Consider the following 20,085-nt stretch of genomic DNA (forward strand, 5'->3'; position numbering starts at 1 on the left):
ATCCAAAACCTTTTTAGCTCACAAGAAGCTTTTAATGGTCAATCACCAAGCTCCTATGCATGCTCTACTTGAGATTTCAATCTACTTCAATTTTGGGTTCATGCCCTAATTAAATTGATCTAATGAAACAAATGGACGACATAGATGTATAATACATTTATCAAGGTAAGCCCAACTAAGCTGCTCCCCTCGTATTTATGAGTGTCAATGGCCCACCTTGGGTTGGGCCCAACTTAAATTTCAAGCCCATTTATAAACGGACAGGCTTAGACTAGGATGTCCAAATGACTGTCCGTTTCGTAGACTGATCAAGGTTTACAAACATCCCTTCCAAGAAATCTGGTGAGGCAGGGTAAAAGCTTAGTGTATTAGCCTCTGACCGTGAGGCCCACCTCAATGCATGTGTTGTATATTGATGTTGCCTATCTATCTTGCTCATTTTAAGGCATGTTCCAAAAAAAATGAAGCAATCCAAATCTCAGGTCACGTAATGAAATTAATGGTAATTGAAAGCCTATCATTAAAACTTCTTGGGGCTTATTGTAATGTTTATTTGCCATCCAACGCATTGATAAGGTCACACCAACCCGGATGAAGGGAAAACACAAATGACAGCTGGATCCAAAACTTTTGTAGCCCCTGAAAAGTTTTAATGGTAGGAGTTCAATCCCTGGAACATATGAGATTTAGATAGACCTCATTTCTTGGGACCATGCCCTAAAATGATCTGGCAAAATTAATGGACAGCATGGATATACAACACATACATCAAGGTGGGCCAGAAGGCTAGGGCCTCACCTACTAAGCTGTTAACCCTCACCAAATCCTCATCCGTATCATTCCAATCGGTTGGACTTTTTTCTAACACTCACATTCACCCTTCCCCCCCACACGGATGGACTTCCCAGCCTATTAATGTTAATAAATGGAAAGGATACAAGGAGTTGCACGCTTAGCCGTTGGACACCATGGTGTTTATATGAAATTGGTTGGACTTGTTTCATTTTATTTTATTTTTTACACACTCACCCATCACCCGATACGGTTGGACTTTCAAGGCTATTAATGCTAATATATGGAAAGAATTAAAGGATTTGCACGCTTGGGCAGGTGGCACCATGGTGTTTATATATGAAATCGGTTGGACTTCTTTATTTTTCATTTAAATACACACACACACCCCTCCCCCACACATAGTACATGAGCCGAGCTGAATCGAGTTTGACCCAAGTTTGGTTTGGCATATTTATGTGACACTCCATGTTAGAGCTTTACACAAGCCGATTTTTGAGCCTATTTCTATTGTTTGAGTTTGGTTTGGTCCATATTACACGAGCTTGAGCTTGAGTTTGAGCTTGGTTTGATTTGGTCCAAACATCCCGGCCAAGCTAAACTGAGCGAAGTTCGAAAAAGGGTCTTGACTTCTTCCCATGTCAAGGGTTGTTTAGACCCTTGAAATGATCTCTCCTAAAGGGTCTTGACTTCTTCCCATGTCAAGGGTTGTTTAGACCCTTGAAATGATCTCTCCTACGTATCAGATATAAGGTTAAGGCATAAGGTGATATCTGTACATTTGTAACATAGATTTGTGGGCATAACTCTGCTAGACTTCTTCATATATTCATGCGTACAATATTCAGATTGAGTTTTCATTACTTTGAAATTAATACTAAAAAGATGGATAGTTCATATGAGACTACTCACCCATTTGGCATGTTGAGTGGCTTTAATCGGTGACCCCGAAGACAAACACGAACAGAGAATCGATAGATCGTCGATTTGACCTAACCACTCCTCTACTAATTTATTGAGAGTTGGATGGATCTCTTTGTGCCTTTGAACATTTATAGAGCTCTTGTTAAATAGTTTTATCTGATCTTTATGGTTTCGGACTCCTGTTGCACGGGGGATAACGTGTGTTCACATGCTGGTGATTTGGCAAGGGATTTCTGTGTTGTTTTCCAGAAATGAAAAAGGTATTAACGGTTGGGATATATGCTTTGGAATCTTGATTCTAGATAGGTTGTTATTTGACCATTCAATTGCTGGTAGGTGATCTGCAGTTCTTGTTTTTCAACGAGGAAGATGGAGTCTTTTTATGACTGAACTTGACAGATTCAACTCGCACTAATAAGATACCTCAAGATTTCTCTCTCCCAAATAGGTTGCTAACTACACGACATATATAACTTTTAGCGTGTGGAACCTTTTTTGGTTTTACCATGATTTTTATGTTAGATCTACACCATCCATTAATTTTTCTAGATAATTCTAGAGCATCATGAGCCCAAAAATGATGTACATCCAAAGCTCAAGTGGATCACACCATAGAAAGCAGTGGGGGATTGAACAAACTACTGTTGAATCATAGATAATCCTGATCTTTTCGCCCTTGGGCTAACATGGGGTTGCATGTCTAATGGTTGGAGTAAATCTCACATAAAAATCACAGGTCCTTAAAAAAATCAAAGGTGTGCATCCTTTATTTTTCAAATTTTGTTTCAGGCAGGTTGGGCTTGGGCTGGGCCCTGTATTAAAATTCCAGTCTGGGCTCATGCTAGACATTTTTGACTTTTCATGGGCTAAAGCCGGACTTAGGCTAAGGTTGAAAGATGCCGGCCAAGCTTGGACAGTGCATGGCCCGACCCCAACCCTAACCCGGCAGTTGACACTCAGGCATTCAAGTAAAAAGAAAACAGATGTTAAAATAATTGAGCTGATAGAGACCTGCTCGGAAAAAGGACAGTGACAAATCTCAATCTCCACAGTTTATTGGCCTGAAAATTCCTAGGAAGATTTTCAAAATTTGAAGTTTTTCTTAGAAAATCTCGCCAAAATTAAAATATTTAAAAATATGTATTGTAAATTATTAAATAATTTTAATATATATAAGGCCAAGAATCAATTTGATCCGTTGGATGAGTGGGCCACAGTTTCCAAAAAACAAAAATAAAAATAGGACCCTGAAGAACTTGGCTAAAGTTCTGAAACATCCACCCAATATCAAGGCCCATATGTTGAATGGACCAAAATTATTCTTGGGAAAACATGTAGATGGTTGGACCAACCGGATGGATGGATTACCTGCACCTATGGCTCATATTTCAGTGAGTGCAGGTGAGATTTCAAATCTTAAAAGAAGAAGAAATAGTCCTTAACAGTCTTCAGTGACTGTTTTCTCCCAGTACTCTCTTTTTTTCTCCAGTCTCCCTTTGGCAATCTACAATCTTTTGGCATCTCTGCATCTTATATATGAGGAATGGGAGGAAGAATTCCCTATCAAAATCAATCCTAGCCTCTCTCAATCCGGTGAAGGAAGCCATTGAAACTAATCTGCATCTTTGTAAAAGTGACCAGGAACGGCTGCCATTTGTTGTAGCTATCATCAAACACGGAATTGAAAAGCTCTTGCTGACATCCATCATCAAGTACCTCCTCTTGCAGGCTAAACAAAGAATCCAAGAGTAAAAGAAGTCCATTGCTTTAACTTCAGACCTACTTGATGAGGAGCAAGCATTCACCATCAACCTGGATGAATTCTCAGCTTTTGATTGAGAGGAATAGGTCAACATTGCAGCTGATGCTATCATCAATCAGAAAGCACATCTTTTGTTCGTAGATACGAGCAGCATATTTGCTAAGATTCAAACACTTGAACTTCTGCTTTGATACCATGTCAAATAATCGCTTTCTCCAAAAGCTCAAGCTGTCGGAGGATGGCGTATCAATGTATATCAAGGGATCTTAACACTCTAACATTCAGGCCTTGGGATTAACTGTAAAAAAAGGTGCAATCATTTTCTTTAGGTCCTGTAACTCAAATGATTACTTGTCAAGTGCCTAGGCTTTCCTCTATGTGCCACAAGGCTTCACATTAGAGATTGTCAATCTTTAAGGGCCTGTTTAGATACCACCATTTTGTACTCACCGCAGTAGATAACTAACTTATTTGAGATAAGTTTGGTAATTTAAGATAAATTATAAGCAACTTTTTTACTTTTAAAAAAATAATAATAATAAAAGTGGACTCATACCACATCAGTGTCATTGAGCAGAAAAAAAAAAAGCAACTTTTTTACTTGAAGTTACTTAATCACTTCAACTTAATAAGTAGAAACTAAGATAAGCTACTTAAGGCATAAGTAACTTATCTTAAGTAACTTACGATTCAAACGCCCCCTAATTGACAACCTTAAAGGAGGTTTGGAAGATGGAAAGCAAATTTTCTCTCTTTTATTGGCAGGCTTGAACTCATCCAGTCCACCCTCTTAAATCTCCTTACTAATTGATCCCATGCTTTTCTATTTCCCAAGGGCCGTATTGATATCCTAGAAAGAAAATAAGAAACTTTTCCTAGGGAGGTTCTAAAATCCACTTTGTTGATTGGGGAGCAAATTTACAAGTTGAAGCGGGGTAGGGACCTTGGAATTTTACTCATCGAAACCATTGCCAAAGCTTTCTTCATTAAACAATTATAGAAAACAATTTTTAAAAAGTATAGCCTTTGGGGAAAATGGGTCTAAGAGAAATACCTTGGAGAAGAATCTGACATGTAAAAATCCATCCCTATGCATCATGGGCTTGGCACAGTATTCTCAATGTCTGCAATATTGACAAGAGAAATACCAAATTCTTGATTTGTTCCTAGAATCTCATTTTTTTTTTTTTTTTTCTAGTATGGCCCTTGGCTAGGAGATGGCAGTCTTTGTGATTGCTATGGTGCCATGTAGTTGCGTAGTTGGGTATGAGACCCGATGTTAAAATTTCCACTTTCATTCAAGAAACTAAATGGCAAACCTTCTACCCATCTTCCTAGCTATAGCTAAAATATTTGACCAGATGAAATAGATTTGCCTTGTTTTAGTTGAGGATGAAATTGTTTGGACCCTATCTCAAGGGTTGTCTCTCACTTAGATCAGCAGCTCAAGCTTTTCAACCTTTAGGTACTAAGGTGGAATGGGCTATTTTAATTTGGTTCAAGGGTAACATTCTTAGACATTCCATCACTGCGTGGATGATACTTCTAGGGAGGCTTAAGACAAAAGACATGCTTATTAATTATAATATTCTAAGTGATGATTGATGCCTCTTCGATCTTTGTCATTTCGAGACCATTGATCATATTTTCTTTAACCGCCCCTACAGGCATTAAATCTGAGAGACAAATCATAAAAAGTTCTCTATCCCTTTTTTTAATCTCCTCCCAAACTATTATAGAGGCTGGTAGTTATTTTGGGGAAAACTCAGATGGCCCGATTGCTAATTTTGGTAAGCAAGCTTTATTTCCTTGCCCTTGCTTGGCATATTTGGAGGAAGAGACAACTTCCTCTTCAATAACTCCTCCCTCCCCATAGAGACCACCCTTAGATGAATCTTATATGAAGTGAGGTCTCATGCAATTTCTGTTGTTGGCCATTCCATAACAATGATTATTGTTCTTGGAAATATATGTAGTCAGAATCTCTCAACAGATTCTCTCCTTCTAGTAGACCGGTCATCCACATCAAGCTTGCCTCCTTAGTGAGACTGGTTTTGATGGTCCCTTGTGTGGAGATTAATTCCATAAAGGTTGGGCTTCTTTGTGTCACCCCAACCGCTAAAATCATCTAGGATGTCATCTTTGAGATGGTTAGTTAAGGGCCTAAGTGATAAGAGTCTTGCTATCTTATTATATGGTCTCTTGAGACTAACTTTCGCTATGGTTGCAGTTCTCATCCTTCAAGTTTATAATGAGGATTGTCGTGTGGTGATCAAGAACCCTGACTGCTCTTCTTGGACCATACGGCTGTTTATCCATTCCTTGCATTCTCCGATAACGTCTCTTCGGAGGATGGTGGATTTTTTTGGTAGGCATAAGAGCTCTCATCTCCAAACTTGCTAATGCCTCTTCAAATGGATCCCATGTATCATAGCTTTGACTGAATTGACCTCGCTTATTGATTCTATTGTGGTTATTTAGTTTTTTAATTTTTTTCATTTTCCTTTTTCCTCCCTTGCCTAGGGTATGGGTTTTCTTCTCTTCTTTTTTCTTAGCACAGGCTGTAGGTTTTTCGAACTATGCGCCCATAGGAGGAAATAAGAGTTCTTTTTAACTTCCTTCAAAAGAAAAACTAGAAGTCAGTCTTGGATGGACGGATTGCATCCAGCAAGGCACCAGACGCACCCCATCTAGCACCACCAAAAAGAAAAAAAACCATGTTTACATGTCGGGCATGAGATCTACAATGAAATAAAAAAAGCAAAAAATGTCATTTCATGCTAAGAATCTTTACTTTTTAGTGTCCCACCCCTGACATGCCTAAACACCACTTTTTCATTGGCCCTAGACGGCTGTGTTTAATTAGTGCCCTGATAGACAATCCACATCTATCCTGGATCACTTTGAGATAGTTATTCAAGCTTTGCTAAGCACAAACATGTTTGCAATAAAACTCACATACACACTACACATGTGTCGGCGGCATCACAAGATAAGTCGGGGATCTAATTAGAACAAAACCAATGTATTGATGCCCTAGCACAATAATCAGGTTTTGATCAGCTGGTCAGGTTGGCCACCTATTGCCAATATTGGGGAGGTGTTTGCAATTATCCCAACGCATTAAAAATAATTTCCGTGAGATGGGTCGGTCACATAAATTTCGATATATATATATATATATTGGATATGCCCCATACGAAGGTTAGATTCACCTATTTTTTGTGCATTCAATAGTCTCTAGATGTGTTGGAAACAATTTCACGTAAGGATGCTCAACAAAAGAGCTCCTTAGTTATAATTTTCTTCATTTGGAGTAGATTCCTCTAACGTCTCTAAGCAGACTCGGGTGGGTCTGGTTGGGTCAAGCTTAGTGTTAACTTAAGCCCAACCCGACCTCAAGAAGACCCAACCTGCCCTCTAAACTGACCCAATTTCAACCTAAGGAGTCGAATCCAAATCCAACATAGTCCTCTATACTGATCAGCCCAACCCAATCCAGCCAAACTACATATGAATATCCTCAACTTCAGCCGTCAAACTACATATGAACATCCTTAACTTGGACTAACTTGGTTCGATTTTGTTCAACCTGAGCCCAACCCCAATTCAAATTGGGTTTTTGTTTTCCAACTCAAATTCAACTTGAGGACTGTACTAATCTTCTTTTTTTTTTTTTTTTAAAATGATAATAGGGTATCCTTGTATCTTTTTAAGGTGAGACTATTCCTGGCGGACAAAGATAATCACCTGCCTATCACGTGCATCGGATAATTTATGGGGAAGAGAATTGAACTTGTGTCTATAACGAGCAAATTTACGATCCAAGCCATTCGCGCAAACTATGATAGGTAGGACCTTCATAGCCTTACCCAACCTTGGGTTGATTTAATTGATTTGGGGCCAATCCAAACCCAAGTTGTAGGCCTAAGTCCAAGGGAGGTATTTGAAATAATCCAAACTAAGGAGAGGTGTTTATATATATATATTCAAATTAATTCATATTTATTCAAATAATCCAAAGTAAGGGGAGGTGTTTTCAATTATCCCAATCCTGGGAGAAAAAGCTGGTCGAGAGTTCAATCCCGGACGATCCGTAGGCCTTTCTCAACATCGTTTTAAATCCTGACGGTTCACTCACCCGGCCCACGTCCATCATCATCGAGGTTTGGTGGCTGACACGGACCTCCACACCTGCCAACCTGGCTCACGTGTCAGACATCTGAACAGTTCATACCATGCACTGGGCTGTTGGAGATGACAGGTGGCGGGAAAATGAGTATAGTCTGTTGATTAAGTAGGCCACTGCTGTATGAGAACAATAGACAGTTTTACTAAGCTAGTTAACGGTACACACGCCCTAATCCATAGCTCAAGTGGTGGACTGAGTGAAAGATTCCTCGTTTCGACTCTGAGTTCCTGGTATCGACTCCCTACTGGGGGTGGCTGACACTGAAATGTGAACTGACAGTGGGTGTACTAAGTTACTAACAAGCTAGCCAAAAGAAAAAACAAGAAGAAGAAGTTAACGGTACACATTCAATGTAACGTGTGGTCCACCTCATGAGCGGATTGGCCTTACTTATGCAACAGATCATCCACATGGTGGGTCCCAACTTATTCAAGGGCTAAGTGCTGTATGTGCTAACTAACGTTCTACATTCAATGTAAAATGTGGTCCACCTCATGATTGGATCAACCTCACTTCTGCAATAGATCATCCACATGGTCGATCCCAACTTATTCAAGGGGTAAGATGTCTGAAAGTATGCCGTGTGAACACCAATATCTGCACCTTACGTTTCGTGCTCGTGGGTGGAGCCTTACCGTTGCACCACTCATCTGAACCGTTCATAACATGCACTGGAGTGTACGAGATGACGGGCGGCATGAAAATGAGAACGATCTGCTCATCAAGTGGGCCACTACTATCTGATAACAAAAGACAATTTTATGAAGGTAGCTAAGTACGGTTCACATTCGAGATAAAGTGTAGTCCGCCTCATGAGTGTATCAGCTTTACTTCTGCGACAGATCATCCAACATCTGCACCTACGTTTCCTGCTCACCCTGCCGTTGCACCACTCATGCACACGTGACTGTTTCACACGCGTGAAAGAACATATGAAAAAACAAAATGGTATCTCGTATGTTTGTGCCAGATGATCCGGCCACCTAAACGGAAACCACGGATCTTGCACAAGTGTTCCAATCTGCTTGATATACGAGTACCATCCAACCCGTCCATTAGATTACCCCTCCAATGTTAGGCATAAATACGAAAATTCAGTCTGTTCATTAACATCGGTGGACCACACCAAAGGGATCAACGAGGGAAATTGAGGATGAGACGTCCAATCTAAAAACTTCTATATGGAATTCAGGGCCCACCATGATGTGAATATGCCATCCAATCCACTCATCAAGATCACCACACCAAGACCGAGGGGGCCCACCCATACGCCCATTTTCCTCATTTAGGTATGTACTTCTTCGCATTTAAGATGCTGATGATGTAGGACAACCGTTCAAACAAGTAGGTGAAGGCTATGACGCTGATGACGACAACCTGACTGTGGGGCCCACTTCGATGTATATGTCTTGTATCCATACTGACCATCCATTTCGCCACCTCTTTTGAAGTCACGTGCCAAAAAAATGCAGCACATCCAAATCCGAGGGAGACCACACCACAGGAAAGTGTGTTGATTGACCATTAAAAACTTTTCATGGGCCACAGAAGTTTTGAATCAAGCTGATATTTGTGTGGTGGAGGTCCTTGTGACCTTATCAACAGGTTGGATGATAAATAATAAACAATCTGGTAGCCCTGGAGAAGTTTTTAATGGTGAGTGTTCAATCACCACTGTTTCCTTTGGTATGGTACACCTGAGATTTGTATCTGCTTCGTGTTTGGGTTCATGCCTTAAAATGAGCTGGCGAAACGGATTAATGATGGATATAAGATACCTGTATAACAGTGAGCCCCACAGTCAGTGATCAGCCAAAGCTGCACCCAATCAAAGGACATGCAACTCGTGAATTTTAGCTCTTGTATTCTATTTAGTAGGTAGTCACACGTGAAGTATTTTATTTAGCACGTGTAGTCACGTGAAATTGAATCATATATTTTTTTTATTAACTAGTAAAATAAATTGTCTTAATTTTATTTTATTATTTTTTTTAAAAGTCATTTTTTCATTAAAGAGATAGTTAAATTAGTATTTGAAAAGCTACCCATAATCGATCAGGTCTTAGTTTATTACAAGTAGGCTCATGGCTGAGCAACCTAGACCGTAGGTTTGCAAGAACGCACTGTACGGGTCCATCCACAGTTGTGACCCAAAGACCAATGGTCTGGATTATTAAACAAGAAATGGCCCTAGTTAATGATTGTCATTTATATATTTTTTATAGGCACATGAATATTAAGTTTGACAGTAGAAATTTATGTGTGTGTGTGTATGGGAAAAGGTTCAGCTAGCCATGAGGTCGAGCTGTGTGGGCCCCACCATTATGTATGTCGAACATCTACCCCATCAGTCAGATGCAACATTCCATAGTGGGCCTAGGAATTAAAAATCAAGTCAATACCTGACTTGCATTGGGTCACACCACGTACAAAAGTTGAGAGGGGTTACCCTCCATAAAACATTCATAATCATTTTTTGGGCCCACCGAGATGTGGTTCACAAATCCGGCCCATCCACTATGTGTGTCTCACTTGGATGAGTGATCAGACCTAGTTTCAAACGCATCCAAATTTTAGGTGGGCCCCACTAAGTGCTTTTATATATTTTAGGCATGTCTTCACATGATTTTAGATGGTATGACCAACTAGAGTTCTGTATACAACTGATTTTTGGGATATCCCATAATTTAAAGGGGACCCATCAAATGCACGGTGTTGATGTTCGACATACATCATAGTGGGGCCCACACAGCTCGACCTCATGGGGAATTCCCACGAGCTCGAACACAGCCATTTCCCACACACACACACACACACACACACACACACACACACACACACACACACATATATATATATATATAAATGGTATGTGTGGTCGAGCTCATGGGAACTCCCCTCTAGGGTGGGGGGGCTCCTCTTCAGCAACACTAGAGGGGGCGCCCTACTCCACCTCTAGGGTGGGGGGGCTAAATCATCCAGCAGTTCTTAAATTTTGTGGCGACTCCTTACCACGTGCGCTACTCAACCAAAAAATTTTAAAAATTTTATTTGTCTAAAAAAAGTTATAACCCACACAAAAAGCAACTGTTATCCTAGTAATTTGTATCCCGTATGGAGCCACGTTGCATTGAACAAGTATGGTCGTCTACTATTGGGATGTACTATTAAACCAAAATTGGGGTTATCCGCTAAGAACTACAGTAGGGCGGTTTATGAATGTCTCCGTGGTGACACCAAGCAAAATGAACAAGTATGGTCGTCTACTATTGGGATGTACTATTAAACCAAAATTGGGGTTATCCGCTAAGAACTACAGTAGGGCGGTTTATGAATGTCTCCGTGGTGACACCAAGCAAAATGACTCGACGTATGATCAAGAACTGTACTCAATAGTGAGAGCATTGATACATTGGAGACACTATCTATTGCCAAAGGATTCGTAGTAGTGTACCCTTACTATAAAGCCCATCAAGCACTGAGGTTCTTACAGTCTAAAGAGAAGTTGGGGAGAAGTTTCATAGGACGAGTCTAAGAGCCTTGCTTGCTCCTATGAGAGTCAGACAATAAGCCCTTGACAACAGAATGACGTGGATGAGGTAGCAAGCAACGACCGCGCATACGTTTTTCAGCGGGATCCTAGTCTTTATCTAAAGTAAGTAAGGCGGAAGTGAATTTGATTCAGAAAGAAAAGCATAGTCGTCCAAAGGCCCTAAGTGAGTAAGGTGACATACAAGAGGGAACTTCTAGAAATGGAATTCTTCCCCAAAAAGAGGTCCAGACGGTGTGCACTCCTACGGGATTCCACGTGCCCCATGCTACTCTGGTCAGAGTGTAAGCTAGTGATGCTTTCGGCTACTGGACTTTAGCACATGCGTGTAGTATCATATGTGCTTAGTTACAACCGTTTTTTAGATAAATAAAAATAACCATGGTCAATTTCTCTCGCACGGCTGTCCCTCAGCGTTGCAGTGGTCAATGCGTCAATTAATCCAGCCCATCCATTATGTGTGTCCCACGTGGACGAGGTGTCAGACCAAGTTTTAGATGCATCCAAATTTTAGTTGGGCCCCACCAAGTGCTTTTATATATTTTAACATGTCTTCATATGATTTTAGATGGTATGACCCACCTGAGTTCTGTATATAGTTGATTTTTGGGATATCCCATAATTAAAGGGGACCCATAAATGCATGGTGTTGATGTTTGATACGCATCACGGTGAGGCCCACACAGTTCAACCTCATGGAAGTTCCCATGAGCTCGACCGCATAGAACCATTTCCATATATATATATATAATGCGTGTCGAACATCAACACCATGCATTTGATGGGTTCCCTTTAAATTATGAGATATCCCAAAAATCAGCTGTATACGGACTCAGGTGGGACATACCATCTAAAATCATGTGAAAACATACCTAAAATACATAAAAGCACTTGGTGGGGCCCAATTGAAATTTGGATGATTGGTTTGACCCCTCATCTAAGTGGTACACATATATTGGATGGGCTAGATTTATGAACCATATCTCGATAGGCCCAAAAAATGATTATGAATGTTTTAATGGAGGTAACCCATATATATATATATATATATATATATATATATAGTCGACCTCATGGGAACTTCCCATGAGGTCGAGCTGTGTAGGCCCTGCCATGATGTATGTTAAACATCAACACCGTGCATTTGATGGGTCCCCTTTCAGTTATCTGATATCTCAAAAATCAGCCATATATGGAACTCAAGTGGGCCACACCATATAAAACCATGTGAAGACATGCCTAAAATATATAAAAGCGCTTGTTGGGGCCAACCTGAGTCTTGAATGTAGATGAAACTTAGTCTGACCCCTCATCCAGGTAGGACACACACAACAGATGGGCTGGATTTGGGAACCACATTTCGAAGGGCCCAATAAATGATTATGAATGTTTAATGGGGGGATAACACCTTTTAACTTTTACATTTGGTGTGGCCCACTCTAGTCATGGATTGACTTGAATTTTAAGCCCGCGGTCCAACATGGAATATTGCATCTGAATGATGGGGTAGATTTTTGACACACATCACGGTGGGGCCAGTACAGCACATGGTGCGTGCAAACAAAGGACTTTTTAAGGACTATAAACTTACGAGAGAAATTCATTAAGAGAGTCTTTGTCACTTGTGCGTGCAAACTAAGGACTATTTAAGGACTATAAACTTACAGGAGAAATTCATCCTAGCACTTTTGGTTGGTGTTGATTCAGTTTGTGTTTGGCTAACTAGAAAAACTAAAATTGTATTAAATGGATTCAATTTTCAAGTCTCAAATCTCGATCACATCACGATAGGCTGTTATAGTCAACTGTTGAATTGCACCCATGCTCATGGGCCTGTCAACACTCCAGCCTAGTCTACCATAGGATGGGCTTTCGTCTCACATTTAGAGCATCGGACCGGCCTGGGTGGCAACAAATAAAATGTCCAGATGTTGATTTCAGCAGTTTCTGTTTTGGCCCAGCCAATCCTGGTTCCAAATCCATTAACGGTAGTAATGGATTTCTGGGCCTATTTCAGGCCTTGATGCAATTTCTGCTCTGATGAATAAATAGGACAGAGTCAGCAAGCAGTTTGAAGAATGGCTCATGCAGTGGCAATAAAAGCTGGATGGCTTCGGCTTGAAAACTAAGCCCACTGTTTACACCAGGCTAGACCTGGAGTAATGATGAAGGGCCCTCCCTGGACTGTTGGTCTCATCCAATCATCAAATGGGCCATCATTATACAAAAAGAATGGATGGATGAATGATGTAAGAGGTTCCAGTTCACTGTACATGTCTAGTTTAAAAGCATTTGTTAGTTCTAATCACGTTTCAAAAAAATTATTAGATTGGACTATTTTAAACTTTCTTTTGATCATTTACATCTTTTCGTTATCGTGGCCCAGCTCAGCCTGCACTAACTTGGGGGACTAGGCTTCCCAAGGGCTAACTCACAAAGCCCCAGACGGCCATGGGCAAGCCTAGGAAAGGCGATAAGAACTTACTGATTCTTCTTTGCTTCTTTGATTTCTTGAAAATAAAGAAAAAAAAAAGGAAAACAGAAAATCCCAATTCAGTAGAGTTCTCCTTCAGCACTCTCCTTTTGATATTGAATATTGTTATTATCTGGTTCAATTTCAACCGCTTGAATCTCGACCTAGTAGTGTATGCGAAAAATGTTTTTTAGAAAAATTTAATTAAAATAAATAATAAACAAAGCATAAAAAAGTGCATTAAAAAAAAAAAAAAAACAAAACAAAAGTCTTGCAACCGAGTCAGTTGGTTCGAGTTGTACCCAGTCTTGTACATACAGGACACCTTGGTCTAGAATGTAGTTGAATTGATTTCTGAGTTTAGTCACTGAGTTTGTGAACTACAAGAGAGTTAGCTATAGGGAATCATTGTTTAAGCGAGAAGTTGAAGTGAACTAGCTTTCGCTGTAACCTTCATTTGGATGTTACGGTTTTCTTCTTCTTCTTATTATTATTTTTCATTATTGGCAAGTTTAATATGCGGATGTGATCTTGGAATTGTAAAATCCGAGTACAACTACCAACAATACTTCCAAACGTAGTTATATATAAAGATACAAGTGCAACTTCAACATCCACAATGTTACAAACACCTAGAATCAAAGCTAAACATGAAACAAGCCACAAGGAGAACAGACATCCATCACACTAAAATAGGAACCGTATCTACATATAAGAGGAATGGTGGGCTCCTCCTCCCAAGCACAGGTCTAATACACCAATTCCATACAGGTAGTACATAGGGTTAGGAGATTCATACAGTTGCTATGATGGGCGACTGGAATTATCTTAGGTTGAAAGATTACAACATCCACTGTTATATGTTTATCTAACTGTTCAGCTGTAAACCTCCAACATCAATAGTTTGTAGAACTAAACTTGAACCCCACATGTACGAAATCATACTAGTTCATCAAATTTACATGGCGGCTGATGCGCAAGGCCTATCGATCTTCAGCAAAGGCAACAACCTTGGCGAACATTGTTTTGATTGCGGCCGCTGCCTGGTGACTGATTTTCCTTTTTCTTGCAAATTCCACACTTCCTCAAGCAAGTGATAACCAAGCACACTAAACACTTGAGTAGACGAAAGATGGCAAGGATGCAATGGCATATGAGAATGATGCTCATTAGCCCAATCCAGACTATAAGAGCACAGCCTAATATGTGGGAAAAGTCGTGGGAAACGACGATGAGCATGGTGCCAAAAATGAAAGCCATCGCCATGGCGGTTACTGCCACCCACAAGGTTATCACCAAGATGCATGTCATACAGCTGTTCAAGAGCGGCAACCCGCTTATTAAAATGAGAATTATGCTGAGTGATGCCATTAACCCTATCGTATCAAAAACTAGGAATGTCTTGAACTCTAATCTATCATTACGATTGTCATGAATAGCTTTGCCTGGTAAGTTCTGTTCAGAAGGTGGTGAAGCATAGAATGACAAATGGTTGGACGGTGGGTCAGACCAGACTCCTCCAGGAGGGGCGACCCCAGCTGCAAAGGTCACCGTTGCAATCAAGGTTGCAACTAGTAGAAGTGTATTGTGCCTCTTGTTTAGCCTTTTTAACATTTTCTTCTTGTCTTTGTTCCTATTGCATGGGAAGCAGTTCCAGTTAGATGGTTCATTTTCTACCTTGCTTTTGTTTGTTAGTTTTTTGCCTCTCTCACATCCAGCGTTCACAATGATTTCGCTGATTTCCATGTCTCCTATTTCGCTTGGACCATGTACTAGTACATCAAGTGCCGTGAAACCATGGATATTCTGGGCGTTCACATCCACGCCTGATTCGAGAAAAAGCTTTAGCATCTGAATACAAAGCAAAAGCAAGGATTAGTGGTAAGCATGTGTTTCATGACTATGTTTGTTAGGTGTAAATACAATCATTAAAAAAAACCCTCGTTATAAAATTAAACCCCATACATCATGGTTTCATAAAAAATTGTAGGCCTTGCATTGTACCACTTCATGCCAAACGGATTTTTTTTTTTTTTTTAAATAAATTTTAAAAAAGAAGAAGAAGAAGAAGAAGAAGAAAGAAAGAAATCATTGCCTGAATTTGTTTTCTGGCAGCTGCGAGGTGTAAGACCGTGTTGTCTTGATCATCCTTCATATTAACCAGCGCCTTATCCTTTTCCACCAAAATTTTAGCCGCGTCGAACTGGTTATACTTCACGCAGAGATGTAGAGTTGTCTCTCCTCTCTCTGTTCGGGCATGAGTGGTTTCTGCATCAGGGCGTCGTAGAAGTTCTTCCAATACTTTAACTTGGCCATTTGCTGCTGCAGAATGGAGAGGAGTCCTTCGCTCCTTATCACAGAGTTTAGAGAAAGAAGGGTCGACCTCCAGCATTTTTTCCACTATTTTTAGGTGCCCTTTAGCCGAAGCCAAGTGCAAAGGGTACAAACCTTTTTCGTTACGGATTCGGGCTAAGTCAGGCTGTTGTTTCATGACGCAGGTATGAACGTGATGAGGATAACTACTCCGAATCCACGGAGCTTCTCTGGACTCCTCACAGAGACTTCTCGAATCCACGAGGAAAGAAAGCAGAAAATAGAAATAAATTCTAATAAATTCGAAATTGATTAATTGATGAATAAAAACGAGTTCACAACCCTTTAAATAGGGGTACCAAGCAATGGGAAAGAAATCAGAATCAAACTACAACTCAAACTCCTAGAATCCATGACTTACTATAAATAGTAAACTTACTATTTATAGACGGTCGTGATGTCTACTAGTGCGCAAGGTTTTCGGCCAAAAATAGTAAGTGTCCTATTTGGCTTCACCAAACCGTTCTCCTAATTATTCTAAGCTCTTTTCACGTTGGGCGCAACTCCTAAAGCCCGACGGATGAAGAGTTATAATCAAACTAAAACTTACTATTTATAGTAAAAACGAAATTAAAACAGGGAAACGACCGTCAATCCAGGGATTTTTCAGAATTCCGGGCTGCGCAACCCGGCGTAGTAGGGTTGGTTGGCTTCAGTAGCTCGTTCTACCCCAAAATCATATATTTGATGTCAGATAACTCATTCGGGATTGCAATATACGCCCGATTTAAGGTTCGATGGTCTGGATCACTTCTGTCGTTGACCGGGCCTTTTCTGATCCATCTTGGCCATGTAACTGTCCGCGACCTGCTCTACATCAGTCTCCTCCACTTCAAAAGAACTCGTCCTCGAGTTCTCGTCATGCTCTAGTTCATGATACTCGGTTAGGTCCATGACATTAAAAGTCCGTGAGATGGCCATGTCATCTGGGAGATCAACAACATAAGCGTTGTCATTGATCTTTCGGATGATTGGTACCGGTCCAATCTTCTTATTTTTTAACTTATTGTACGTCCCGGTTGGAAATCTCTCTTTGCGCAAATGGACCATAACGCGGTCGCCTACCTCGAACACTTTTTGTCGCCGATGCTTGTCCGCTTGTTCCTTGTACTTCTCGTTCGAGGCATGTAACTTGGTCTGCACTTCTGCATGGATGCCCATGATCTTGTCTGCCATATGTTCTGCTGCAATGCTCGTGCCTGGGTGCTTGGGTAGAGGGACCAAGTCAAGTGTGTGGCGAGGCACTCGTCCGTAAATAATCTGGAACGGTGATCTCCCTGTCGAGCGGTTCACCATATTGTTGAATGCAAACTCTGCTTGAGACAAGGCCAAATCCCACTGCTTCGGTTTTTCTCCTGAAATACAGTGAAGGAGGTTTCCCAACGTGCGATTCACAACTTCGGTCTGCCCATCAGTCTGTGGGTGGTAAGCACTACTAAATTGAAGTCGTGTATCGAATCGATTCCATAAAGTCCGCCAAAAGTGGCTAATGAACTTCGTGTCACGATCAGAAGTAATGGTCTTGGGGACCCCGTGTAGCCGAACGACCTCCCTGAAAAATAAATTCGCCACGTGTGTTGCATCGAGGGTCTTCTTGCATGGGATAAAGTGCGCCATCTTTGAGAAACGATCTACCACCACGAACACCGAATCCATGCCGCGTTGTGTTCGTGGGAGACCAAGTACGAAGTCCATTGATAAATCCTCCCAAGGGCCGTTAGGCACAGGTAACGGGGTGTAGAGGCCCGTATTCTGAGATTGCCCCTTGGAGGTCTGACAAACATGACAACGTTGTACGGCTTTTCCCACATCGCGTACTAACTGCGGCCAATAATACCGCTCTTCCACAAGAGCTCGCGTCTTGTCTCGCCCCAGGTGTCCACCAAGGCCACCTCCATGTAGCTCCTGAATAATCTGCTCCCTCAGAGAACTTTGGGAGATGCACAATCGATTCCCTTTGAAGAGAAAATCGTCCTGTATATGAAGGTCACTGGGGTGACCTTCTTGACACTTCATCCAAGAATCTTTGAAGTCCTCATCCTCGGCATACAGCTCCTTGAGACAGTCGAAGCCGACTACTTCGTTGCTCATTGTAACTAGTAGTGATGCACGACGGCTAAGTGCATCAGCCACCTTATTCTGCTGCCCTGACTTGTGCTTCAGAACGAACGTGAATTCCTGTAAAAACGCAACCCATCTAGCATGCACACGATTCACGTTAGTCTGACTATTAATAAACTTTAATGCTTGATGGTCAGTGTACAAAACAAACTCTCTTTGAATTAGATAATGCCGCCAATGTCGCAGCGCCTGAACAACTGCGTACAACTCAAGCTCATAAGTCGACCACTTCTTTCGGGCTTCGCTGAGCTTCTCGCTGTAGAAGGCTACCGGCCTGCCTTCCTGTGATAATACTCCTCCAATTCCGACATATTGTTGAGGGTCAAATATTGCATATCAGACCCATTTATTTCATGGATTTACAAGCATGATACCGTTTAATAGCCGGATTTAATTGTATTTGTGATGCAGAGTATATTTACAAGCATGAACTGAAAAAGGGTGCTTAAACCATGGATTTAACGCTCTGATGATACCCAAGGCAAGGGACGGACTCCAGGGGACGAAGATCGATGGAATTATGCATCAAAGATCCGAGGAAATCAGGCCATTCACATTAAAGAGGCCCAAAATTGATAAAAAATGCAAGATCATATAGTTCTCGCCATCTGATTGGCTCAAAAATTTATACATGGCCTGAGGGCCATAAATTAACCGTACATATCAAATTTCAGCCCTTGGATCACTATGGAAGTACCCCAACTGACAGATTAGCCCATAAACTGTTGATTCTGGGCCCACCTGATATCTGGAACTGTCTCAACTTTGGTCTCGGCGGTTTAAATAAGATGAGGAAACAAATGGATGGTTTGGATTTTGTAGGAACATCACAATGGGCCCCGTTTACACAGTGTGTGTACATAAGCTATACACGTCCGCGGTGCATCGAACCAACTTAGGCGGGTCAGCAGCGCTGACCCGCGTCTTCTTCCAAAACAGAAATTTCTGTTTTAAGCGCTGTATAACGGACGGACGGCGTCCGTTTTTTCGGACGCTAGTGGGCCCCACACATTATCCCAGTGGATGATCTAAGCCGTCCATCTTGTAGAGGGCCATGAAATCTTCAAACCCATGCTGAAATTTTGGATCCATGCAAGCACACGTGTGCGATACAGAGGCCATAAGTGGACTGCCCTGCAACGTTTAAATTGATGTTTGAATGATTTCTTCTCTGATTCTAAGCCAATGGACATGAAAAACCATCCGTTTCTGACCGAAATTTCGAGGGCAATCTAATGGATGGGGTGGATTTCCTCGAAAACACCTCTGTGGGGCCCACCGAACACGTCAGCGCCTCTGCGTACGCCTTACGCGCGTCCGGGAAAACCGGAAGTTGCGGGAAGTTGCGGGTCGCCGTCCGTGAACGGATCAGCAATCCAAGCCGTCCATTTGATCATACAAGGGGTGCTTACACTCGCCACGCTGGCAGATTTCAAAGAGGGGAAGACTCCTCCTCGCAAACTGAGTCCAAACGTAAACAGTTAAGCGTCTCCTGTTGCAGAAGCAGAGTTCTGCAAGGACTCTGCCGTGAAGGATTTCGCAATCCGGCCAGGCCTCTCCTGCACAGCCCCTAGCACCTATAAAGAGAGAGAAGGAAGAGTTTGGCAGGGAGGCAGCAGGTGGGTTTTCTGCGGCTAGAGAGGTTTTAGAGGGAGGTCCGCTGGAACGTGACAAGGAGCATTCAAGACAGGGCGTGGCTGGAAACTGTTGGCAGCACGGGAAGGAGAAGCTGGATGTGGCTGGAGGAGGAGCTTGGCTTTGAAGGAACAGAAAGAAAGAAGGAGAAAAGAAGAAAAAGCTAAGGAATGGAGAGAGAGAAGTGACGCAGCCTGGTTTTTTTTCTTCTTCTCTTCCTTAATATTTCTTTTATTTTTTAAGACTTAGCCCCTTCATGTGTG

At 41.5% G+C, this 20,085-nt stretch overlaps 1 protein-coding gene across 1 annotated transcript; it reads right to left on the minus strand.

Annotated features, from left to right (window-relative positions):
• Positions 1-14,250: 14,250 nt before the first annotated feature.
• Positions 14,251-16,177, minus strand: LOC131249331 (ankyrin repeat-containing protein At2g01680-like). The gene is made up of 2 exons (XM_058250016.1): positions 15,789-16,177; positions 14,251-15,544 (listed from the first exon to the last, which is right to left on the minus strand). Exons 1-2 carry the CDS (start codon positions 16,083-16,085, stop codon positions 14,687-14,689), a joined length of 1,155 nt encoding a protein of 384 aa, XP_058105999.1. The 5' UTR covers positions 16,086-16,177; the 3' UTR covers positions 14,251-14,686.
• Between the last annotated feature and the right edge of the window lie 3,908 nt (positions 16,178-20,085).

This window comes from Magnolia sinica, chromosome 6 (assembly GCF_029962835.1).
Source record: "Magnolia sinica isolate HGM2019 chromosome 6, MsV1, whole genome shotgun sequence".
Lineage (NCBI taxonomy): Eukaryota > Viridiplantae > Streptophyta > Magnoliopsida > Magnoliales > Magnoliaceae > Magnolia > Magnolia sinica.